The sequence below is a fragment of the Ambystoma mexicanum genome, chromosome 2p, assembly GCF_040938575.1.
Source record: "Ambystoma mexicanum isolate Mex_15411 chromosome 2p, UKY_AmexF1_1, whole genome shotgun sequence".
Taxonomy (NCBI): Eukaryota; Metazoa; Chordata; class Amphibia; order Caudata; family Ambystomatidae; genus Ambystoma; species Ambystoma mexicanum.
Window position 1 is genome coordinate 904,371,163 of NC_090923.1, and position 26,922 is coordinate 904,398,084.

General features: G+C 45.7%; 1 protein-coding gene across 2 annotated transcripts in view; it reads left to right on the forward strand.

The window, feature by feature from the left end:
* LOC138566892 (titin homolog) overlaps positions 1-26,922 on the forward strand; it is a 635,448-nt gene that overhangs the window by 318,030 nt on the left and 290,496 nt on the right. For both annotated transcript variants that reach the window (XM_069644618.1, XM_069644619.1), the window contains exon 9: positions 19,610-19,831. In XM_069644618.1, the coding sequence (XP_069500719.1) occupies positions 19,610-19,831 (222 nt within the window). The remainder of the gene's footprint in view (positions 1-19,609; positions 19,832-26,922) is intronic.

The window sequence follows — 26,922 nt, forward strand, 5'->3', positions numbered from 1 at the left end:
CCCACCCATCTACCTCTTTCTTCCATCCCCTGTTATGGGTTAGGGCACAGAATTGGATTTCAAATCCAATTTCAAAATCGATTATTGCACTTTTTCAAACAAAACCTTTTTAAAAAACATTTTGTAGTCACATTGCGTCTTGTTCTAGAACATCAATATTAGCCAAACAAATTCTGCGAGGCACAGAACTCTTGTCACAGCTCCTGTTGCAATTGGAGATCCGGGTGTTAGGCAAGATTGTATGAAGTAACCCTGTGGGAGACTACACCAGTCTTGTCCTCTTGGTATTGGGTAACCCACCTATTGGTAAAGGTCTGTAATACACAAGTTGGTAGAGTGACAGAGCAGCCAGACTTGTGTCAAGAGGAGTAAATGTGAGCTGTAGCATCGAAATCCACACATACACGTATTCAACGTTTTCTAGTAAAATAATTATTTAACGGTCAGTTTTAAATAAGACTTATTTAATATGCAACGATCAAAATACACTTCATACCACTTTCTCATATTTCGAATAAGCAAGTAGATACTCGTTAGAGATGCAGACAATACACTTCCTACACCAAGGTGACTTCAATTACTAGGCACTATTGGCATTTATACATCACTTTTTGGCACTTAATAAACTGAGGTTGTGAAAAAGAAAAGGGTTAGGGATGGAAAAAAGGGTAACTGGTTCTCAGAGCATGTGAGCACGAAGTCTAGATTAGATCTATTCCAGCAATACAAGGTAAACTTATGCACCACCCATGAGGGGCAGTTAGAATCAAATTCAATGGGTCAAAAGAGTCTACAGGGAGCCAGGCAATCAAATCAATTTGAATAATTTCTATGGCGCTGAGACACTTCTTAGATGGCAGAAAAGTCTTGCGCAAAGTTAGTTTGTTGAAGAAAAATCACTGTAGGGTTACAAGCTGTTAGGCTTGTGAAAGTCAGAGCTGAAATCCACTCTGTAGAAAGGACCTACTGCAGGTCTCAAGTTAGAGGATGCAAGCTACAGACAAGGGCTAAGTACCCCTTAGTCAGCACAGTACCTTAGGTTTGTAGATGAGGATCCAGCAGGGTTCTGTTCTGATTGCAGTCTTGCAGAACCTGGGTTCCTGTGCCTCAGTCATGAGGACAAGAGGGAGGAAGTCGGGAGGACTCCTGCACTGCAGTTTGAAGGTCGGCAGCAGCTATGTGCTCTCGATGAGCGGCACTTCGCGGTTTCAGCTACCGCCAAATAGCACCACTGCGGTTGTTGGACACTTGATGGGCTTTCCCTTGCTTCTGGAGTCCAGCACTCTGGTGAGGTGGCTTGGGTCGTCCAGGTTCGTGGGGGTCCTTAGGATATTCCTAGAGCTCTGGTCCGGCTTAAAGACAATGCACTCGACTACCGATTTCTTGACCCCTGGCACTTGGTTCCAGTAGCAACAAAGAAGTACAGTCAGTTGGGTAAGGTCCTCCAGCAAAGTTTGTTTTGGGGTTAGTTGGTCCCACCAACCCAAGGGAAGAACTCCGGGGCTTCTCTAGTCGATTTGGAGTTGGAGCATCAGCACTGCAGCAGGGCTTCACCGGGCAGTTTAACGGTCCAGGAAGGTGCAGGAAGTTTCTCTTCCAGATTCCTTCGTTGGATTTTTCATCCGGTGGTCGACTCTGCCTTCAGTCCAAGAAACCTTGCCCTTATGCAGGTTCCTCCCATTCATGCACATCCTATCTGTCACTCGCAGAGCTGGGTGGCTGTCTTACGAGGACGGCCAGCCAGCCAATCGGCACTGGGTGCATTCAGGTAACCAAGGAGGCGAAGGACAGGTAGTTTCAGGCACCTTCCTCGCTTCCTGTCCTGCCAGACACACTGGAGCCCGAGGCCTGTTTCCGCAATGGAGCCTGCCAAAGGCAAAACTAACAAAAGGGTTAAACCTGGTTTGGCATGCAGAGTAAAACCCAAGGAAGACCTCACAAGCAGGAAATGGTGAAAAAAGACCACAGCCACTTTGACAAAAGGAGCACTCATGGGTGCACTACTGCAGCTGAGAGTTCAGCCTGTGGCAGAAACACACAATGGTAGGAAAATTAAACCACTGCCACCAACCATTTAAAGTCATGAGGGTAACATATAAAAAATGTTACACGAGTAAGTAGGAAAAGGGGCTACTAAGTAACTCCCCAGCACACAACACATAAGATGGGGTGTACTGGACCTACATAGGAAAAACAGGCCAGTAAAGTCAATTTCACTTTACTACTTTTGGGGACAGTAGGTCACCCCAGAGAAGGTGTTCAAACCCTATGAGATATCCAAAGGACTTCTCTCTGACACTGCACTGAGTGCTGTGTCACCATACGAAAGTAGATTCCTATGGAGTTTGTCAGACTCCAAAAACAAAAGAAACAAGAGTCCAAATCAGATCACAAACACATGAGAGTGAAGGAAAAGGTCTCACTCACTCCAGGATAACAATGAAAGTCCTAAAGTTCAGCAAAAGAGCTGGGGGTCTCTAGGGTTGAAGGGAATTAGCACAGAAATGAGAATTCTCCCTAACACCGGGGCCTAATCTTTGGGCTTCTGTCACATTTAATTTAAGTGGGGAATTGGGCAATTTTCATGACCACCAAAATATAACCATGTGCTACATTCCATTGAACTGACGCAAGAATTTCAGGTACTGTGGATGAGCAGATAGAAAATGGTACTTTTTGTAGTAATGGAAAAGAAAAATATATTTCAAAGTATAAAACTTATGATTTTCTCGGAATAGTCTGGTTCACGGTCCTGACTAGAAGGCACCAAAGGGTAGATGCTGCAATCATCCCCTCCGGTGAAAGGCTGGTTCCCAGACTTACTATGGTTTACGGTGGCAGGAAACTGATAAAGAATATTGGGAATCCCTCCAAGATTTTAAAAAACATGTGCATAATTTCAATCCACCTTAGATGAAAAAGTAGATCAAATATTGGTCTTTTGACAACGCCAACCTAATAAATCCCAGGTTTCCTTAACAGGGGACTAGTCCTTGACACAAGTGTTTTGTACCCACGCCACTCTTGACTCCCTACAAAAAGGACGTTAGTTTATAATTTATCCTCTCATAATCCATTGTGCATAATGTTTGTAACAAATGTTTTATTTTTACCTGCTTATAAAAACATTTTTTTTAGTACTTTACAAATTTGTATAAGTTATTGTTAGGGAGAATTCTCAGAAATATGCTAATTCCCTTCTAGCTTAGAGCCCCCCAGCTCTTTTTGCTGGACTTTAGGACTTTTAATTTCTAACCTGGATGGAGAGTGAGACCTTTTTCCCACTCTCGGGTATTTTTCTGTGATTTGGGCTCTTTCAGACTGCAAAGCCAAAAGAAACACAAACTCCATAGGCATCATCTTTACATTGTGACACATAGCACCTTCAGTGCAGTGGCATAGGGGGAAGTATCTTAGATTTCCCAAAGGTTTAAATACCTTCTCTGGGTGAAACAACTTTTTCCAAGAGCAGTGAAGTGAAATTAACTTTCTAGACTCAGCACACACTATCTTACAATAAGGTGCTGGAGGAGTTAATTAGTATCCCCTTTGGCTAGTGTCTCATGTACCATTTTTATGTTACGCTTTCTACAATTAATGGCTGGTGGCAGTGGTTTACTTTTTCCTACCATTGATTGTTTCTACCGCAGGCTCGCAATTGCATTTCTTGTTGGAAAGGTCCTTCTTGAGATTTACTCTGCGCACCAAACCAGGTTTGGTCCCTTTGTTTGTTTTGTCTTTGCCAGGATCCACTGGTGAAGTCCACCTCTGGCTCCAGCGTGTATGGCTGGGCAAGAAGCAAGGGAGGTTCCCAAGACTCCCTGTGCTTAATCCCCTTGGTTACAGGAATGCACCCAAAGGTAATTGGCTGGCTGGCTGCTTGTCCTTGGACAGCCACCCTGCTGTGTGATTGACAGCTAGGCTGTGAATGAATGGGCGAAACCTGCATAAAAGGCCAGGCTTTTTGCTTGGAAGGCAGTCGACCACTGGACGAAGGAATCCGAAGACTAATTTGGAAGAGATGCCTGCTGCAACTCCTGGACCGTTGGTTTGCCCGCTGAAGCACTGCTGCAGTGCTGAAGCTCCGAATTTGCCTCGACTCGAGAAGCCCTGCAAAGGACGACTTCTCCTGTTGGGTTGGTGGGACCAATCGACCCAGAGACAAACTCCTCTGGAAATCCTCTCGGAGCTGGCTGTACTTCCATTGCTGCTGCAGGAACCGATTGTCAGGGAGAGGAGCACCAGAATCGAGTGTGTCATCTTTCAGTTGGACCCAAGCTCCAGGAAGATCCTCCAGACTCCCCTTGAGCCACCTTAAGCTGGACCCCAGATGTGAGGAAAGTCCATAAGGTATCCGAGAACCGCAGTGGTGCTATTTGCGAGAAGCTGAAACCGTGAAGTGCCACTGATCTAAAGTTTGACCTTTGCTACCGCCAACCTTCAATTCGTAGTGCAGGAGTCCATAGACGTCCTCCCTCTTGTCCCCACAACTGAGGCCCAGACACAACGGGATCTGCAGACCTACCCAGGAACAGAAGCCAGCTGGAACCAAAAGGTACTGTAAAACTAAGAAGAATTGTGTCTTGTTGTGTAGACTTGCTAGTTCTCAGCAGAGACTTGTCTTGGTTGCGTTTGCAGAGTTGCTTGCAGCATTGCCCCTCACAAGCCTCCCAGCTTGTGGCCCTACAGTGATTTCATTTTCTACAAAGACTTCTAAAACATTGCGCAAGACTTTTTAATTACCTGCAAGAAGTGCTTCAGCTCACCTAACCTTTTGCTCAAGTAACATTGGCTGTCCTGGCTCCCTGAAAGACTCTTGTATCCTATGACTTTGTGCTTTTAACTATCCCTCACCAAACATTCCATAACTTGTGTAACTGGGGAAGGGTTAATTTACTTTGCAGTGGGGGTTCAAAAGTACTTACCTGCTGAAGAATATTTGTTAACCCTTGTTTTAGTACCTAAAACCTTTTCTTTGACACCAAATCCAGTATTGCTCTAAATGTACCAGTGATTTATCAATGTCCAGTGTCCTAGTTAGTTAAGTCACCTCAGGGTGTAGGAAGTGTCTGTGTGCCATCCCAAATGGGTATCTACTGATTTAAAGAAACTGAGTGTGTATTTTGCAGTATATTTTTGTGTTACATATATTTGCTTAGTCAAACTGACTAAACAATTATTTAACAATCAAGACACCTTGGGTGTAAGTGTTTATTCGGATACTTGTCACTGTGAATCTCAACCCTACACCTCACATTGACCCCTCTTGAGATTAGCCTGGCTGATCAGTCACTCTACCAACTTGTGTAGTACATGCTTATACCAAAGGTTGGGTTAACTATTGCCAAGAGGACAAGGCTGGTGCAGTCTCCCACAGGGTACTGCATACAATCTTGCCTAAAGACAAATGTATACAGCACAATCCTGGCAAGGTTTTGGCACCAAGGCTCTGCTGCCTACTTGTGGCAATGGCTGGTGGATTGTCCAAGGAGGCAGTATGCCACCACTAACTCTGTAATGTTGGCCCAAAGAGCAGTGAAAGTAGATCTTGTGGCTATCCCAACCATGCCACAAAGAGGAGCAAGGGGATCTTGACAGAAAGGCAGCTTGGTCCACTGTTCCTTTATAGGACACAGGTGTAAATCCCTTGTAGAAAATAACCCCATTCCTTACGGGGACGTTTTTACAAGCAGTAAGAATTTAATCTTTCCAAACAAACGCACCACCTGTGAATGTCAAAAAGGTCCTCTCTTTATTTTGGAGATGATTAAGCAAAAGGATTTATAGTTTGCTTATGAGACCAATGGACAAAACCCTAGCCAGTTATTTTCCCAACCTACTAAACCGCCCTCTCCTCCAGATCCATGATTTGTATACTCCATGGGGCGATTGACCCGAAGCTTTGAGAATCGCTTGGCAGGCTTTCCAGCACAGTATTCAAGCCTAACGGAAGATCCCCTAAACTGTAGCCCTTCATTCATGTTCATGGCAATAGATACGACATGGAATTGCACTTCCGGGTAACCATGACCACTCAATCACACTTCTGGTCCCGTCGTCCTCGGGTGTGGCGCATACACCTCTGCCCCATGACGATTTCCTGTTTAGAAGAGAAGGCCTATTGTCCAGGCTGGCTTGTGCCAGTGTGATCTGCTGGCTTCAGTTCAATGACCTTGCCATACTGCACTCAAGCAGGATAAAAATTTGTAGTCTGCAGTTTAGGAGCACACGCACAGTACAATTCAGTGTCCAGGATTGCATGGGACAAAGGGGTGCCCTAACCATAAATTGCTAGGAGGTGAAAGAAAAATAATAAACACTAGAGTGATGTCATAATGGAGGGGGTACATTTTGAGCTGAAAAAGGAAATCCCTTGTTCCCGCCTCCTCCCTTAATGCTCTGCCCAGGTTTGTCATTTCAACCATTTACTTTTTTAACCTAGGGTCTGTTTTTCTTCCGTAGACACCCCCACACCCTTTTTGTGTTATTTTTTGAATGCTTTACAAGATGTAAGATTTGTAGGAAACTGGCCATCAACTTTTGCGTTTTTCTGTTCTGACTTGCAATCTAAACACAAATGAGCTCTATTCAATCTTATTTCAAAATCTCGACTGCTATTCTAATTCTTTGTGAAGGGCATATGAATTCTCGCTCATTTCTTGGAAGATAAAGGGCTGGCATATGTTGTGGGTGAAACTATACCGAGCGGATCTGGTGGGTGCTGTGTTGAAGAGGCCCCTTTCCTACTACACCAGCTGTTGTAGCAGGTTATACACACGGCTGTGGTGATATAGGGTTGTTCAGATTTTTCATTACCAATGGCATGCATTATATCATCAGGAGTACATAGAGTGGCTGTAAGGTGATGTACATGTTAAACACTACTTCCAGAGAGTATCTGGTCATTGCATCTAATGCCATTCCATCAAAATGTTTCCATCTAAAAATGTGTCCATCGTTGGGTGGGTAAAGGGTACATTTTTGTTTAGGTGCATTATAAAGGGTAAAAAACAGGGGTAGGGGGGAGCCGCCACAAAAAAAAATGCATTCGATGCAAATGCTTTAGGTGGAAAACATTCGATGCAAATGCATGTCGATGCAAGGAATTCGATGCAATTACCATAAACCCTTCCAGTATCTGCAAACTATTCTGGATGTCTGGTTTTCTCGGAACAAGCTCTCTAGATTCTTGAAGCATCTAGGCAATACCTTTGGCCATCTATTTAAAAACTCTAATTGGAGACTTACGTATTTACCTTCTACTGCTTGCCAATACAAATTAAACTGTCAAACCCCTGACTGTAAAACAAAATGTAAATCAGATGTAGGAACTTGGACCAATTCTATACACTTACCCTACTATATAAGAGTCTACATGTCATAGATATCCGAGGCAACTTCCTATCCCAACAGATCTCGTTACCTACTAATAAAACATGACCTTTCCCAAGCATATTAAGACATTGCAGCTGAGGTGGTTGAAGGGGCCATAGCTTCCAAGTTAATCCTATTTCTAAACATAAATCAGAGGTTATCGCTGGGGCATTGGTTGGGTATCTGGCTGATCTGCCAGGCGGTTGCACTTCCATACTTCTCAGTATGTAACTAAGATCCAGTTGCATCTAGCATCTGAGCCAGGCACAATCATTCTGGTGGGGGCCTAGACACATTTGACAGGTCCCCTTACTGTGAAGTGCACATACAATGTCCACAGGTCCATCTGCTGTACTGCCAGAAGTCTCTACAGGGCCATACGTCTGCTGGTATTCCCAAATTGTTTCCAGGATTTTTGGCCGATCATGCTTCTGCAGTTTTGTGGATTTATAGTGCTGGAAATACCATTTGTCAACACATTGTCAGCCTCTAAAGGATTAAAGGGTCAGCCGAATTCTCCAGCATCGGATCTTTCATGGATTCACATGCTTAGAATATTCCCCGTCGCTAGGCTGGGAATCCTCGGTAAGTTATATAGACATTTTCCATAGGAAACAATTCCGACACTTTTGTGTCCTATCCACGTCGTTTTGGGCTGCGCACGCCTGCGCCACTAGGACGTAGGGGTATATATAGCTCCGCCCCTGCGGCTCCCTCAGATTTCAACCGTCTTCCAAAGTGGTGGGATTACCTCGCGTATCTACTATTTGGTTAGGCTGTTCTTTCTACTTCTGCGACTGTTTGTTCTTTTCAAGAGAATGTCTGGAAAGGCGTTGTTTCGTCCGTGTGCTACGTGCGGCCTTAAGAAGGTGTACGAAGGGGATGGTCTTATGGACTGCATTTACTGCCTTCATCCTCACCACACGGCGGACGCTTGTGAAATCTGTCAGGGTTTCTCCCAGAAAACCCTCAAAGATCGAAAAAGACGCCTGGTCGATTGGCTCAACGACAGAGCGGGTGCGTACCCGGCATCGGAGGTGGGCTCCACGGCCTCAAAAAGTAAGTCGGAACCCCCGACGAAGAAGGCACGTGCTGCCGAGAAACGAACCTCGGAGTAGGCCGAAAAACGACCCTCTGAGAAACATTCAAAAGCCTCCTCATCTTCACACAAGGCGCCGTTTTCTTCCTCCTCATCTAAAAAGGAGAGAAAAGAATCACCTAAATCCTCCTCAGGAGACCCTCATAAGTCTACCTTGAGTCGAGAGGCCGCGGCCAGTAAGTCGACCCCAAAAGCGGCGGGAACACCTCAAGGCCCTGCGCCATTGGCTTCGCCGACGGCCCGCTCGTCGACGCCTGTGTCGTCGGTGGCTCCTCCCGCATGTCAGACTGCGGCAGTAGGAAACCTATCGTCGACGGTGGTCCTGTCGATGGGATGGCAGCCGGAGATCTTCGATCCCGCCCCGCCGGAGGCCCTGCTTCAACCAGAGGCGACTTTCTCCATCTCGTCGGCTGACGAGGAACGTGACACGGTCGCGCGCCCAACCGATCTGGGTCTGCAACCGACCAGCGCAATGTCGCTCGTGGGTTCCATCCCTACTACCTCATTACTGAACCCCCAGGCGGTTCTGTCCTTGGAGGTGCTAAATACGCTACAGAAACTATTACAGCGTTTGGACACACAAATACCCCAGCCTGGTGCCCCGACACGGATACAGTCTACGCCATCCGTCGACGAGCCGGGCGCGGCTCCTCGCTTGGCGACCAGGATTACGACCGCTTCCCACGCGCCGGATGATTGTCCTACCCTGCAAGAAGAAGGAGAACTACAGGACTCTGACCGTGAGGGATCAGGTTCAGACATCTCACTATCCCCCTCAAGGGACCCAACTTGGGACTCTGGAGCGGAGATGGAAGCTCTGAGAAGCCTGGCACATCCATCGCCGCCTGACGAAGTGGGTGCATTCCATGCCATGATGAGTAAGGCGTGTTCAGAGTTTGGCCTAATTCCTGAAGAGGAGAAAAAGGATTGTTTTCTTTTTGATCATATGGGCAAGAGAAGAAAATCCATATTCGCCATCCCGATTTTGGATCATGTCTGGCAAGAGGGCCTGAAGACCATGCGGCACCCGTTCTGAACCGACAGTGAAAGGTCGTTTGGAGAAGAAGTTCAAGGCTCCGGAATCGACTCCCAAGTGCCTGGCGTCTCAACCTTCGCCAGAGTCGGTGGTATCGGCAGCGGCGAGAAAGGCCAGGTCTCAACATAAATGCACGACCCCTCCAGACAACGAGGCCAGGAGACAGAACGCTTTCGGCAAGAAGGTGCTGTCCGTCGGCGCGACCACGGTTAAAGCAGCCAACTCCTTGGCGATTATGTCTAGGTATGACAGGGAAATGTGGCACCGACTGGCTCCTATCTTGGAGCATTTGCCCGAGGAACATAGAAAGTACGCAATGTTGCTAGTGCGGGAAGGAGAGGAGGCCTCCAACCATGCTATTAACATTGCTGTCGACCTAGCCGAGTCCGGTTTTAAGCAAATCAATAATGGCGTAGTTCTACGTAGACAAGCCTGGCTCAAGTGCACTACGTTCAGACCGGAGGTGCAATATAAAGTCTTGGATATGCTGTGTGAAGGGGAACAACTGTTCGGTGAAAAAGTTGATGAAGCCTTGAAGGGCATGAAAGAGGATACTGACACGGCACGGTCACTCGGAGCCCTGCAGAGTGGTAGGAATTTTCGTTCCTTTCGTCCTTTCAGAGGGGCCTCGGGTAACTCCCGGTTTGGGTCATCTAGAGACCGAGGTTTCAGCAGACCCTCCTACTCGTCCCAAGGCTACAGGCGTGCGGCCCAATCCTCTCGTAGAGGAAGAGATTACCAAACCTCCAGGCGACGGAGTGCCTACCCTTCGTCGACGAAAGATAAACAAACCAAGAACCAACAATGACATGCTTCAGGGCGTCCTGGGGAGTCGAGTGTCTCGTCACATCGACGAGTGGGAGCGCATAACAGACCGATGGGTTTTAGACACGATTCATCTGGGCCACTCTCTACAGTTCAAGGGCAAGCCACCACACATTCCACCGGTGTTCTCGGCCCAGCCCCACCTTCAAGTACTGCTACAGGAGGTGGCGCTTATGCTGCAGAAAGGGGCAATAGAACTGGTCCCGGTGGCAGAAAAAGGACAGGGAGTGTACTCCCGGTACTTTGTCGTCAAGAAACCAAATGGAAAATGGCGTCCCATTCTGGATCTACGAGTGCTCAACAAACTGCTCAAGAATTTAAAATTCAAAATGCTGACACTTCAGGAGGTGATCCGATCGATACAACCCGGAGATTATTTGTCGTCACTGTACCTTCAGGACGCATACCTCCATATCCCGATGCGTCGACGGCACACAAGATTTCTGCGGTTCGTCGTCGGACGAACCCACTATCAGTTCAAGATCCTCCCGTTCGGCCTGAAATCGTCCCCCAGGACGTTCACCAAATGTCTGGCTCCAATAGCAGCCTGGCTAAGAAAGAAAGGTCACCATGTGTACCCTTATTTAGACGATTGGCTAGTGAGGGGACTGTCTCCAGAAAGGGCACAAGAAAGCCTAGATGCCACCCTGTCCCTCCTGCAACGTTTGGGCTTCGCAGTGAACTTCGACAAGTCCTCGTTAAAGCCTTCAAGGACCTTGGTCTTTTTGGGAGCAGAGTTCCACACACAGTCGGGACTGGTGAAGCCATCCCTCGAAAGGATTCACAGACTGCAACAAAAGGCATCGGAATGGGAGATCGACACCAAAGTGTCAGTACGAAGGTACATGTCCCTGCTGGGGACCATGTCGTCCTGCATACCCTTGATAAACAACTGTCGCCTCTTCATGAGGCCTCTTCAAGAATTCTTGACAGATCGGTGGACACAGTGTCGAGGACGCTGGTCGGACACGTTGACCATCAACGGCCAGCTCGTGCAGGCGCTTCAATGGTGGAAAATCTCCATACACCTAAAGAAGGGAATGCCCTTACTGGAGCCTGCGTTCCAGAAGACAGTGGTTACGGATGCTTCTCTAACTGGGTGGGGAGCTCATCTGGACTCCTTACAGGTTCAGGGTCGTTGGTCATCGGAAGAGTCCTCCCTCCACATCAACCTGCTAGAGTTGAGGGCGGTGTGTTGGGCCCTGAAATCCTTTCTGCCACAGATAAAGGGCTCAGTGGTGAGAATAATGACAGAAACACGACAACCATGTTTTATCTACGGAAGCAGGGAGGAACTCGCTCCAGGAGCCTGTCGACGGAAGCCCAGGAGATCTGGCATTGGGCCCTACAACACGACATACATCTGTTGGCGTTCCACTTACCAGGAGTAAAAAATGTGCAAGCAGACGCTCTCAGCAGAGAGATGAATTGTCTACACGAATGGTAACTGAACGATCAGCAACTGCACCGGATCTTCGTGGAATGGGGTCATCCGGCCCTCGATCTCTTTGCGACAAGAGACAACAAGAAATGCTCCCAGTACGCGAGCAGGTGGCCACAACTAGACTTGCTAGGGGACGCTTTCTCCTTCCCGTGGACGGGCAAGTTTCTGTATGCCTTCCCCCCCCCATTCCCTCTCATCTGTCGGACTCTGCAATGGATCCACAGATATCCTGGTCGGGTGATCCTGGTGGCCCCGTATTGGGCCAGACAAGTGTGGTTCTCCGATCTACTTCACCTCTCAGCCGCAGAACCAATGAGGTTCCAGAAGATCCCCAACCTTCTGTCTCAGGAGAAAGGGACCGTTTGGCATCACGACCCGGACAACCTCAGTCTGACGGCCTGGCTCCTGATTCATTGAATTCCAGCGGATTGCCGTCGTATTTTGCAAGCCGCAAGAGCACCTTCCACGAACGCTTCATACACATACAAATGGAAAAGGTTCTGCATGTGGTGCGCAGGTCAACCAGGTCTGGTCCCGCGTGCGATCACACCGGAACAACTCCTACCATACTTGTTGCTCCTGGCAAATAACGGGTTATCTGTTTCTTCCATAAAGGTGCATCTAGCTGCCATCTCGTGATTTACTCGGAAGAGACATTCCACTCCACTGTTCAGTGACCGCCTAGTTAAACACTTCCTTAAAGGGTTGTTCAGAACCTTTCCTCCCAAGAAGAAGTTTCCTCCGATCTGGAGTCTGAACTTGGTCCTGGCAGCCCTGATGAAACCTCCCTTTGAACCAATGTCATCGACATCATTAAAATTCTTGTCTTGGAAATTGGCTTTCCTGGTGGCCATTACTTCTGCTCGTCGCCTGTCGGAAATACAAGCTCTAGTGATCGACCCTCCGTATTTGAGGTTTTTCAGTAATAAAGTCGTGCTGGCCACTAACCCGCATTTCATACCTAAAGTGCCTTCCGTGTTCCATAAACACGCTGCTATAGTGTTGCCTACATTCTTTCCAACACAGTCTTCAGTAGCAGAGAAGACTCTCCATACATTGGACGTGAAAAGAGCTTTGAAATTTTACCTCCATCGCACTCAAAGCTTCAGAGACACGAGACAACTCTTCGTAGCTTATGGCCCTGCGGCTAGGGGTAAAGCGATTTCAAAACAAGGACTATCCAGATGGGTGTCTTCGGCCATTTCTTATTGTCATTCCAAGGCCGGAAAGCCGCTAGAAAAGCGTCCAAGGGCCCATTCGACGAGATCTACATCGTCGTTGACGGCTTTGTGGTCCGGAATTCCGCTGGGGGACATCTGCCAGGCGGCTTCCTGGTCGGTACCACACACGTTTACCCGACATTACTGTCTCGCACAGCAACATGCTGAAGATACACAGATGGGGCGGGCAGTACTACGTCATCTGTTCCAATAAGGTAAGCCCCAAGTGGGGTGCATCCTTTGGCAACTATGCTTTAAAGTGTCGTGTCTTTTACAGTTAACATGCTATAACGTAATGTGTTGCCATATTAAGTGAGCACTGTGCTTGTTGTGATGTTGGTTTGCATACACGCCTCCAATGTTGGGGGATACTGCTATACAATCTATTCTAAGCATGTGAATCCATGAAAGATCCAATGCTGGAGAAGGGAATAGTTTCTTACTTGTACCTCCATTTCTCCAGCATTGGTATCTTTCATGGATTCACATGCGCCCGCCGGCCTCCCCTGAGCATGCAAACCAGAGATCCCCCCCTTACTACTTTGGGGGCTGAAATCTGAGGGAGCCGCGGGGGCGGAGCTATATATACCCCTACGTCCTAGTGGCGCCGGCGTGCGCGGCCCAAAACGACGTGGATAGGACACAAAAGTGTCGGAATTTTTTCCTATAGAAAATTTCTATATAACTTACCGAGGATTCCCAGCCTAGCGACGGGGAATATTCTAAGCATGTGAATCCATGAAAGATACCAATGCTGGAGAAATGGAGTTACAGGTAAGAAACTATTCCCTTCTTGCCCTAATCCTGGTATATTGAGAGTATGCAGAGATCACTGCAGCACAGAATGAAATCTTTTAGCATTGTTCCAGGCAGGTGTCAAGCAGTGAGATGACAGACAACTCAAAGCCAATTTTTCAAGGTTCAAGTGCCTTTATTGTGAAACAAAAGAACACAAATGATTCAGTAGGACTTTGAAAAATGAGGCATGCTGTTCTCATCTACCTCTCTGAATGGACTTCCTTGCTCACCTCCTCTCCTTCTCCCCTTGCAACAGGCCTTCTTGCTTTCCCATGTTCTCTTCACCTCCCACCCCTCTCTTCAGCACCTCTGCTGCAACAATTGCCACTTCCTCCATTGTCTGTTTCACTACCTTCTCTTGCTTTGCTTTATTCTCTCCCTTCCTCTACATCCTTCATTGTTCCTCCTATGGTCTCCTTTACCTTCACCTCTCCCTTCTCGCTTGCCTTTGTTGTTTCTCTCACTGCCTCCTTTTCCTTCACCTTCTGTCTTCCACCCCCTCCTAATCCATTTTCTTTCATCCCCTCCTTAGCGCCTCTCTGTATGTCCTTCACCTCCACTGCCCTTCCTCCAAAGTCCTCCTCACGCCTTCGCCTTTCACCCTGCCTTCAGATTTCTACACTCTTTTCACTTCTCAGGATCATTTTGTAGGTAAATGCAATGTCCTGTGAACCTGATTATTATGTGATGGCTTCCAGCTGAGGTTCCACGTTGGGAAAGCGTTGCAGATGATTGGGCTACACAACCCTCACCTATTCTCCGTTTCCTAGCATCTGTCCACATGACCCATGGTTACGTTGTGGAGGAGACTACATCCTGCTTCTGTTTTTCCAGTTCCACATCTCTTTGAGTCTTTATCTTCATCTTCTTCCTCCCAGGGCGCGATTGTCACCAGGAAGGTGCTCCCGCATGTCTTCTCTCCTAGGTGGTGTGTGAATGCCAGCGGTGAACCACTGCAAGGTAGAGGGCAGTACATGTGGACCATTTCTTGCAAAATCAGGCATATCCTTTGCAATGGTTGGGTTTTTGGGGATCTGCAGAGACAGATCCATGGAAAGGCAAACACCATGTTGCATCCTCTGTCAACTGAGCAAATTCATTTCTGTGATAATCCAAGTTCACCACTCTTGTTAGCAGCACAGTAGTAGATGACATCATTGACCCATGTTGAATGAATCAATGACAAGACTGACAAGTAGGTTCAAATTCTTTTGTTAGTCATAGTGCTTCTGTTTGCGGGGACTTAGTAGTTTTAGATAACTTTAAGGCTAGCTTTTCAGCGGGGGGGGGCTTAAAGGGCCGTTAGTCTCTTGCGACCATTTCTCGGGGTCTCATAAAGATGGGGCTTTTAACTTCATGTCTTTGCGATCAATCAGGAATGGCAATTCAGGAACCACGCTCCTTTCCCTATGTGATGGAGCTGGGGGGGTGACACAGGCCCCACAGTCGCCCCATTCCTATCGCCGAGCCTCCAACATCAGACTTAGCCACACAGGCGACTTTAAAGGTGCCTAGTTTGAGAAATTGAATATTAATGCTTCTGCACTGCATGTGGTGGGACCACATTGAAAGATCTTTATCAATTTGGCCTGTGGCTAATATGGCAGCACACAATATTCAATATGAAATGGTGCCCTCCGTCAACCTGAGGCCTTAAATTGGTCAAACTGGTTACTATAGCGATGATCATTCAGTAAATTATACCATTGTCACTGTGGAAGTGGTTCAATAACAACCATGCGGAGGGTCCCAACGCAACAGTCGGAGAAAAAAATCCATATTCACTATCTGCAATATAGCCTGCAGGGGTGGATCCTGATTTCATGCTCTTGTCAGTGCAGAGCTTTATCCTAGTTCGGCATACCTTGGGGAAGAGCTCAATTCCCATCTGTATATGTAGGCTACTCTCAACTGAACGGCCTAACCTCGAGAGACGTGATAACGCATAGGTACTGTCTTGCGCTATTTGCTGCTGTTTCACTGCCCTACATTAATTGAAAACTTAACACTGCCACCCATTTTTGCAAGTTGGAAGGTCCATCAGTCACTCCCTACGAGTAGTAAAGTGGAGGAGTGTGTATGAATGCCTTGCCATCAAACTGTGTTTGACGCACAGTTTTCCACCAGTGGCAGTTTGTGCTTTCTGAAGTCTGAAAGAATGGTAAATAGACCTCTTCCACTATCCAATATAAGGCCTTTGGTGTCCATTAAGCCAATTTTATAATCAAGAGAGGGCCAGGGGCAGCTGATGCTGGTAAATGCTATACTTGACTCCACTACTAACAGGCTTTTCTCCAGGATCTGAAACGGAGCAGCAAAAGAGGGTGTTAGGCAAAGTTTGTATGCAGTACCCTCTGGGAACACTACAACAACTGACTAAAAGTATAGGAAACCCAACCTTTGGTATAAGCTTGTACTACACTGTTTTGGTAGTGTGTTGAACAGCCAGGCTTATCTCAAGAAGGGGTCAATGTGAGCTGTAGGGGAGTTACACAGATTCACAGTGACAAGTATTCAAATAAACTCTTACACACAAGGTTTCTTGAATAAACAATTATTAATTTATCAGTCAGAATAAGCCTTCGTCAGAAGGGAGCAATTTAAAAGTAGCTTTGATAGTGAGGAATGAGGGTTTGTGTCTGAGGGAGATGGGTAGAGAGTTCCATCGTTTGGCTGCTTGAACTGGGAAGCTAGCGCCTCCTGTTGTTTTTAGATCAAATCTTGTGGCCACTAGATTGTGGGACTGTGAAGATGTGGTGGTGCGTGTGGGTTGGTGTAACCGGATTTTCTCTGCCAAATATTTAGGGGCAACGTTGGTTGGACATTTGTGAGTAATGGCCAGGGTGCGTAGAATAATTTTGTCTCGGATGGGTAGCCAACTGGCGTTCTTTCTATGCAAGGATATATGGCATGATCTCGGGAGACTAAGTGCAGCTCTCGGAGAATTATTTTGGCATACCTGGAGTTTTAGGTTGTGTTCTGAAGTGCTGATGAAGAGTGTGTTGCAGTAATCGATTTTAGATGGAGCAAGAGCTCTGGCCAGCGTTAGGCAACTGGTTGTGGACAGGTAAGTTTTGCAGCTGTAGATCAATTTGGTACTATAGGCTGTGGCGGACGCTACACTGTTGACCTGTTTTTTAAGAGAGAGGGTTGAGTCGAGATAGACTCCCAGGGTTTTTATCTCTTTTTAGAGACATTGATTATGTTGCCACCAATGATGAAAGAGAGGTATTTGGTGTTGAGTTTATTCAGCCGTGCCTGTGTACCCACAGTCCTTAACTCGGTCTTATCGTTGAGGCAAAGGCCATTAGTGGCCATCCAGGCTTGAATTTCAAGATAGATGCTATTAAGCAGTTTAGAGTCGTGGTCATAACAGGGGAATGAGGACTTGAGCATAGTTGGTGTAGACGAAACCCAGTTTGTCCAGACGGTCTTACTGTTTGCATTTAGAATACGTTTAGAAGTTGGTAAAAGGTAAAGATTATTAGAACAACAAGAGACCACACAGATTCTTAAGCAGGCAAATACTTTTGGATCCCATAAGCAGAGTAATTCAATATAACAGGCTAAGCCAAAGTCAATGGGCAAAAGTCTTACATAGGATGAAGCACCTCTGGTAGGTAAGTAGAAAAGTCTTTGCACAATGGTTCAGAAGTCTTTTGAAGAAAAGAAGAATCGAATGTAGGGCCACAAGCTGATTAGACTTGTGAGTAGTAGAAGATGCAAGCAACTCTACCATGAGAGGGAAGTTCTCTCAGACTTTACAGTACCTTTTTGTATTGAAGAAAAAGTGCAGCAGATGACTTCTGTTCCTGTTCCTGTGCAGCTCTGCAGATCTCATTGTTCCTGGGCCTCCGTCGTGGGGACAAGAAGGAGGACTTCTGGGGGCTCCTGCAATGCAATGGGACGGTCACCGCTCGCAACCGGCAATCTTTCCAACAAGTGGCACTTCGGTGTTTCAGCTCCTCACGACTAACACAAATAGCAACACTGCCGTTTCTGTCTGTCAAGATGGACTTTCCTTGCTTCTGGAGTCCCGCACTCTATTGAGGGGGTTCAAGCTCGGCCAGTCCTGCTTCCTGCGAGTCCAGAGGATCTTCCTGGAGCTCTTGGCTAACTTAAAAGCAACACACACAATCTGCTGTTCCACTCCCTGGCAATTCGGTTTCCAGCAGCAATTCTGTTGAATTTCAACCAGCTCTGAGAAGGATGTCCACATGGCTTACTTTGGAGTTGATTGGTCCCACCAACTCAAGGGGAGAAGTCGTCCTTGCAGGGGCTCCTCTGTCGATACGGGTTTGCTAGGAGACTAAGCACAGGGAGTTTAGGGCACCTCCCTAACTTCCTGCCTACCCCAGACACCCTGGAGCCAAAGGCGGGCTTCACTTGTGAATCCCACCAAAGACAAAGCAAGCAATGGGACCAAACCTGGTTTGGCGTGCAGAGTAAATCTCAAGAAGGTCCTTTCCACAAAGAAATGGTGAAAAAAGACCGGGCCATTTTGACAAACATGCCACCCTTGGGTGCTTTACTGCAGCTGCGAACGCGGCCCGCAGTAAATGCACACCACAGTAGTTAAATTGAAACCACTGCCACCAGCCATTCAGTGAGAAAAGGGTAACATAAAAATGTCACATGAGAAGCTAGACAAAGGAGATAATAGGTAACCCCTCCAGCACCCTATTGTAAGATGGTGTGTGCTGGGTCTACGAAGTTACAAATGTAAGTAAAGCCAATTTCACTTTCCTGCTCTTGGAAACAGTAGTTTATCCAAGGGAAGGTATTTAGACCTTTGGGAAATCTGAAAGACTTCCCTGTGCCATTGCACTGAAGGTGCTGTGACAGAATGTAAAAAATGATGCCTATGGAGTTTGTCAGGCTCCATAACCAAAGGAAACACAGACCAAATCACACAAAAAATACATGAGGGTGAGAAAAAGGGCTCACTCTCTCCAGGTTAAAAAAAGTCCTCAAAATCCAGCAAAATTGCTGGGGATCTCTAAGGTGGAGCACATTTCTGGGAATTCTCCCTAACAGAGGGGCTTAAACACTAGCTACGGGAGTGTGAGTTTTCAGGGTGTACATGAACAATGACCAATAGTAGATAAATCTTTGTGTGGTTAGCTTGGTGACCACAGTGTAGAGAAAGACCAAGAGAATGCACATTGATGTATGCTTGCACAAATGGGCTTTGTCATCATATTGGATTTCACGCATGTTATTATTTAAAATTAGTTTTACTTTGATTTTGTCTATTTTCAAATAGCTTTTTTGAATACTATCCACTGCCGCTTAGAACGGTGCTTACTTGCTTATGAGAAACCCAATTCTTGCAGTTTGGAGTGCAGGAGAAGCTCAAAATACCTTACTATTGCAAACACATCTGATTGTTCGTCAGTCCTCCTGTGTGGTAGAGACTTTGTGTAGATCCCGAGGCGGCTGATTTCTTGGATTAAGACGGAAGGTCACCTTTTTTCTAGTTCTTCTGTCTAGTGTCTGTAATCTATGACAACTCAGTTGTCTTACCAGCCTTGTGTATGTTCATTGTGTGCTACCAAGCAGCTTACCTTTACGTCAGCAGTCTTTCGCTACACAGAGTTTGAAAGCTGTCTTGTTGCCAACTTCAGGCAGGTGACTGTGCTCTAATCTAGGGTTATATCCTGGTTTAAATGTCCATGCCTGTCTTCTGCCATACTTAAGTAAAGTCATCCATACAGTTTGCTGCAGGTGCGCCAGCTGAGGAATGCTGATGGTGCTCCAATGGTTTCTCTACTGCTCTGCCCTGTAACCTCTGACCATGACTTTGATTTCAGATCTACAGAGCCAACATCCAACGTTGTCTAGAAGAGAGCCAGATGTCCGCCTTGACCTCCCTCGCCATTCCTCTTATGGGATTTGGAGGCTTTGGGTTCCCCTTGGAGGAGGAAATACGATGGCTTCTGGAGGAAGTTCTGTGCTTTACTCAAAAGTTAAATTACTTTACCCTGAAGCAGTTTCGTATAATTCTGCCACAGGAAAACAGTCTGACCACTTCAGTAAGTGTTTCACCATCGACAAAACTGTATTTAATTGTACTCTCTCTTCTGGGATTGCTAGAAGTAGAAATGCCTAGCCCAATATTGCCCCTTTATTGTGCAGACTCAAGTTTTCAATAAAAGCTGCATACAGAAACGCCATTCAGTGGAATATCATGCGTGTCTAAGGTGATGTATGTGATATCTGTATGTGGTCATGGGTCTTGTGATGTCAAGTTGACTAACCCTAACATTTTTGTGAAATTACACTGCTATACATACGTAAACATATTGGCAAATGCACCTAATGCAGAAAATCAAACTGCGCTATTCTTTCACAATTTCATGGCATCAATATGACAAGGAAAGAATGCCATAAACGTGCCCCAGAGATTAGTTCCACTATGCCTCCAATTTAACTGTAACATTAGACACATTTCAGGGGCACTACCAGCACTTCTATGCATTTTATAACCCTTCCCTCCCTACTCTGTGTTGCACATCTACCTGTGCCTTCCACACAGTCAAATGAACTTGGTCTGCAAAGGGAGCTCAGGCTATATGTTCTTACTGTAGATGACTATGTATTATAGGAACATTAACCAACACCAAATCAAATTACAACCGCCTTCAAAGAACAAACAAAACACAGAAACAAAAGGATCCACTGCAACCTATTTAATGCCAGATCGATGTCAAAACACACCACAGAGATCTATACAAACTCCTAAGCGAGGGAGGAACAGACATCCTATTCCTCACTGAAACCTGGTTATCGCAAAATTGGAAGGTAAGAAGCCAACCGAGAAGGAAAAAAAGGCAGCCTCGCCATTGCAGAGAAAGACCAGCTAAAGATGACAACAGCACTACCACTGAATGTTAGGACAGTGTTTCTGAGGTCCAACAAAGGGTTAGCAAAACAGTACAAGACTCCACTCTTTGTATAAGGCTCTACCACCGGAGTATATGGTAGCGTAGCCAGAGCAGCCAGGCCTATTTTAGGAGGGAGAGAGGGCTGCAGGAAAGCACACTGAATCTGTAGTATACCAAGGATTCAATAGAAATACTGACAACCAGAAGTATTATTATGAATACAAGTAGGCCAAGTTAAGTGTTGAGGTAAGTACTGGTTATAGAGTCATAAACCCATTTATAAAAACACATTACAATGTTTGCAGGTACACAGACCAAAACATAAAACCTTCAGAATACCAAACAGTAATCCTGGGGAAGACAGACCTTTCATACACATTTAGTATGGGCCACACCTATTCATGGGGAGTAAAAAAACATATGTAGCTTTCCGATTACTTTCAGAAATACAAGGGTAGTAGACTCTGTCAGATATGCAGTGACACTCAGCAAATAAATCACATAACCAACCAACCCTGTTACCAGGATACTTTTCTGAATAGTGGAACACAGATTCAACTAACAGTATATACCTCGAACTACTTTTAGGATAACACAGTTATACTTGGTGAGTAAAACCTTTTGGTGTAATATACAATTACAATTGCTTTTCAGGTCAGTGGAACACAGGGTAAGGTAAGCAAGAACTCTTTACACTCATCTATGATGCATCAGGCAGACCAAGGTCCTCTATACCTACACAACACTTTTTAAGAATGGCACGCAGCTATTCTAGGCAGGTAAAATGCAATGTTGTAATATGCTATTACCGTTGTTTTTCTGGTCAGTGGAACACAGACTGAGGTAAGCAATAACTCTTTAACTTATTGTAGGATAGCACACAGCTAACTCAAGATATGCAAGACCCATATACATTTAAAAGGAGCTATCGACAACTTTAAGTTAAGTATAACCTAAGGCAAACTTACTCTAGACAAGCTAACAGCACATTCGGTGGAAGCAAGACCCAAGGGCACTCATACATGTATATCCTAACAGGAATAGTTAAGTGAAACCAACAGCATTACTTTTGGGGAAGAGGCACAACAAATTCACAGGTGAGTAAAATAACCTTATATATACTTTTCGGAATGGCACAACGCACGTTCAAGTTAAGGAAGAACTTTTGCAACTGCACTTTCAGAGTTACATTTACCAACCAATTATTTCACAAGTACTTGTTTGTAGCGGTCTATTGAGAAGCCACGATCAACAAGGGGAGTTCCTTCGCTCCCCACTCAAGTGGCTACACAACAGATTGTTTAACAGATTCTTTGAATTGAAAGTAATAGAAATTAGCACGAAAATGTCATCACCACTTTATCCGTGGCACGACACAATCTACTTCTCTCAGCATAAATAAATCACAAAAGTGAGTTAAAAAGAACACAATCACAATTCTACACTTTCTGCAGATTTAACTTCACAAAATAATTACACTGATCAATAACAAAGGCGTTTATGTAATGTGCAATTTTTGATTTTCCTGAAGGCTTAAAAGGGTAGCTATAGGATTTCAAGATTAGTAAAAAATACATATGGCAATCTGAATTTCAACCACACCGTTTGGTTCAAAATAAACAGTGTGATTTATCGCTTTTTTCAAATCCCCCCTTACTTTGGTCTGTTTTTGGCAAATCGGACAGAAAAAATTGAATGCTTTGGGGAATTCTGGATTTCAGGCCCCCCAACCCCTTATGAAAGGCCTGTGTTGGGGACTCTGTTCTTAAATCAGTCCAACCTTTTTATCCAAAGACATCCCTCTTCCTTAAGAAGTCTGGCTCAGCTGGACAACAAGGATTTCCCAATTCATTTATAGGCAATAGTTTTCAGCACACACTGGGAAGTGAGCTTTGTTAACTTCGAATTTTAACTAAATTCACCCAGTAGTGGTCTGCCAAATAAGGGATTAATATTTTTGGTTAAATAGGTTAAGGATCTACACAGTTTTGCCCCCCGCCCACTATAAAGGGAAAGGATTTTTTTTGTGCATTGGTTTAGTTACAAAACTTTGAGCACATTTATAATTAGTCTGCAGAGTCCTTGGTGTGCCTGTTACCTTGCGCAAAATCTGGTCTGCCTTCAGTTGGCACTAGGAGGAGGAGGAGGAACCCATCACTTCTTACTTTGCAGAGCAGAGTCTGCATAGTCCTTGGTGTCCTTGTTGGACGAATGGAGGAGTGTGGGCAAGACCAGGATCTGCTGTTCGAGCTCACACAGAGAGCCGCGAGCTGTGCTTCAAGCAACAAGATTCAGGTGAATCATTGACAGGGCCTGAGGGGTGGGGGGGTTGGAGTGAGAGTCAGACTTTGACAGCTCCCCGAACTGTCAGGTGTGCCCCACCCTCGGCCTGTCGGTCTGTCCATTGTCTGTTTCTCAGCTTGCCTCAGTAGGGATTAGTACTCCCTTTGTTTGTGTTAAGTCGCAGTAGGTGCCGTTTGGTGTAAGCGTCTGTCTTCTACTTTTTGCTCCCTCATCAGACACTTGTACAGTTGCCCCTCCTGATTTTCTGTTTTAATTGCCCTTAATTGGCACCTGCGACACAGGCTACTGGAATTCCACATGATGAACTGCTTAACCACTTTATGCAGTTAACTTGGGGGCTGCAAGGTCTTCTCTCCCCCGCAGGACAGTCGTGGCACTGCTGCTACTGCTACTGTTGTCTGTTGCTCTCTGTATCGTCCATAAACCAAGGCATGGCTAACTGAACGATTGAACTGCAGAGCTCTTGCTATTGTCGTACAACGGGATTCCTGCACATAAACTTTCTAGCTTGGAAAAAGAAAATCCTGCACTTGACCAGTTGGTGTCAGGGGGCTGCAAGTATTTTCTCTCCCCTGCACACAACGTGGCGAAGTAGAAGGGCAAACCTGCTCATACTGACTGTTTGTCTGAGGGTTCTGTGAGATCTTCCTCTCACACTTTTTGCCTGTACTCGGGGACCGTCTCCTATTTAGGCAGACTGACAAGTGATCTGTTATCTGGTGCCAGGGGGCTGCAAGGACTGCCTCTGCCCAGACCTTTATTGTGTCTTCCACTGAATTTTAAACATGGCTCATAGTCAAACAGGCCAAACAATTGTGCTCACATTTTAGCTCCCTACCGGAGTTCTTCCAGACTGTGTCCTTGCGCGTTGACCTGTTGCTCTTTCATTAATGTTAATCTGTTATAGATACAACTTTTAAACATTGGTGCTTTTATTTTTCCTTCGTATGTAGAGTTTAATGAATGTTAAAGTTATGTTCTCTTAGAAAGATCCCATTTTGGCATTTTGCTATCTTGCGCAATGTGCTGTAAAGTGTGTATCTTTTTCGTTTTTTTATACAATTTTATACTACCTTTTAGACTCGTTTTTGGTCCCTTTTTCTGTCCTCCCTGTTTGTTCCCTGATCACCGCACACAGTGGTGCTTGTGTAGGTCCATGTGCGGATAGGGTTGGTGACAGGGAAAAGGGACCGAGAATGGTAAAGAGAGGAGGGCCCTATGGCTACTAGTGCCAAACATTCTAAACAAATAAGAACCCCCAAGGTTATTAGCAAATCTGTAGTCGGGGCCCCTAAGCCTAAGTAACCAGAGAGTCAGCGTTTGCTGGATTCTTACCCAAAAACAATGGCAGGGAGCCCGGCAGACAGGATCCAAATAACAGAAAAAGCAATCTGGGAAGCTGCCTCCTCAATAGGGGCCACTAATCTAATGGAGGATGGGGGATTAGGAGAGGTGTCTTTAGTTCCTAGCACCCCATGTAACATAAGTACCCAGAAGACTATCAGGGGGTTGTGGGATATTGTTATCCAGCCAGGACACCGAAGTTGATACTCCAGGGGAAATTGTACCCACTGGCCCCACTCAAGGAGTTTGGGGTGGCCGTGGATGATCAAGAGCCAACACTACCACTAGGGGATGACTCAACAGACTCTTGCACAAAGGATAAGACAAGACATGATTGGAGGCTTTTCTAGATAGTGAACTGAAACCACTGTTCCAACTTTTGTCTGCAAAAAGGGGGACCCTGATTGAGGGCCCCCCACCGGATGCACAATGGCTGGCTAAATAGAGGCTACACACATTTAAAAAAGGGGTCATGAACACTGTGGCAATAATGGACGTTTCAATTAGAGACTTAAAACTAAAAGTGGATGCAATCAATCGGAATCGCCCAACAAGATGTTCAAGTGCAGTGCAAACATCTACTGGGGAAAGTAGTCAGGTGGGTCAGGGGGCAAGGGAGGGCGTAGTTGTAGGTAGCATTGCCAGGTTGTCTATATCAACTGTTGCACTAGCAGGTTGCACCTGGTCAGGGATGCCGATGGAAGGGCCAAATCCTTTACCGTGCCCCCTGTCTAATGCAATGGACAATGGCCGGGCAAGTAGGGCTGGTGACTTTAATTCCATTTATCCTAGGTAGAAAGTTGCGTGTTGATGTGAGGGCAGATTCCATAGCCGCTGTATATGCATTGTACAAAATGGGGCCCAGCACGTAGCCCTGCTGTAGTCCCTAAGGCGTAAGGCAAATGATGTATTTGTGTCCAATGATTGTATAAAATATAATCGCTGTGGATCTATGCCACACTTTTTCAATTTAGCCCAAAGCTTTGGCCTGGAGACCAGATCAAAGACTTTGGAAAAGTCCACGTAACAATATAGTCTACCTTTCCCCTTAGTTCTTGGAGCTGCAAGAAACTGTAGCGCTGCTCTGCTAGTTGAAGTGTTATATTTCTTTCTAAAACCTGTTTGGAAAATGCTCAGAAGGTTCTTCGCTTCCAATCAGCTAGCAAACTGCTCCAGGAGTATATTTGCAAACAGTTTCTGGCTGGAATCCATCATCGCCAAAAGGTGATAGTTCGATGGTTCTAATCTGTTTCCCTTCTTCAGGATCGGAACCAATATGGATCGCCACCAACTGTCTGGGATATTTCCAGTCACCATTACTTGTGTAAACAGAAACTCTAATACCCTCGCCCATAATGTTGGATTGTCCTTAAATATCAAATTCGGAATTCCATCGGGTCGCCGGGGCCCATGAGGCTTTAGATTTTACAATCGGATGTTCTAGATTTTCCTCCCTTATCTCGGCTTCAAGTAAGCCCCCCTTGTCTACTTGGATATACACGTAGTCGAACAACCCAACTGGACTAGACTCCCAGGATAAATTTGCTGGAGCAAAATACAACCGCTGAATATGTTGTCCAAGCCCCTGAGATATAGGGTTCATTTCTATCGGTGAAAGGGACATGCAAAAATTGTTATAGTTTTGCCAAAACCTTCCCATGATGTGATAAACACTATTTATACATTTAGGACGATACATAAGCAATACAACATAATACAATATCTCAAATGTACAAAATGACACTTATTCACACATAATCTCCTAAAATAATCTATAAGTAGTAACAGAGGGAGATAGAATTCAAGAAAGAAGATGACAGAAAGTAATGGAAAGAAATAAAATGAAAGAATAAAAATAAAGCAAAAACAAGAACCCTAGAACACGATCAAATATTCAAGCATAAAGATCATTAAATGCACCCCATATCCTCACATATTTAGCAAGCCGGTCTTTTGCTTTAAAGAATATTTTCTCCCTCCTGGACAAAAGGGACAAGCTCTGCATTCAATCGTCAGTATTAGGAGAATTATCACTTTTCCAAAACGTCAAGATTTGCTTCTTGGCTAACAAAAGGGCTCTATATATCCAAAACATTTTACTTGTAGATAACCTAATTTCTGATGCTTGTTAATCTGCTTAGAATCACATGCTGTGCATATAGTCCGACATCCAGTGGTAACTGCGGAGTATTGAACCCTGTCTTTCGGGGACCGAAAGGGGATGTCTGCATAGGCGTCTGTAACACTATCCCTATCGTGACGTGTAGTGTACCCAAAATCCCTCACGTACCGAGGTCCCTCAGATTGTTTTTTTCCACCCAGATAACTGGTCGCCCTATAGCGGAGCTCTTACAGAAGAGACATTGTTTATCTTATACCAACTTGTCGGTTATTCCCTGTTGAGTCACTTCGGTCACAAGAACATCTTCGACGAAGACTGCGGGGGATTCATCTATGGCGGTGGATTTCGGCGCCAAAGATCCGGTGGCCGGATTTTCTACATGGTCGGGCCCTCTGGCCGACCTTTACAGTAGGGAGAGTGGGGTTGGGGTGGCCATATTTACGAAATGTCTTTCCTCCTTTCCCCTCTT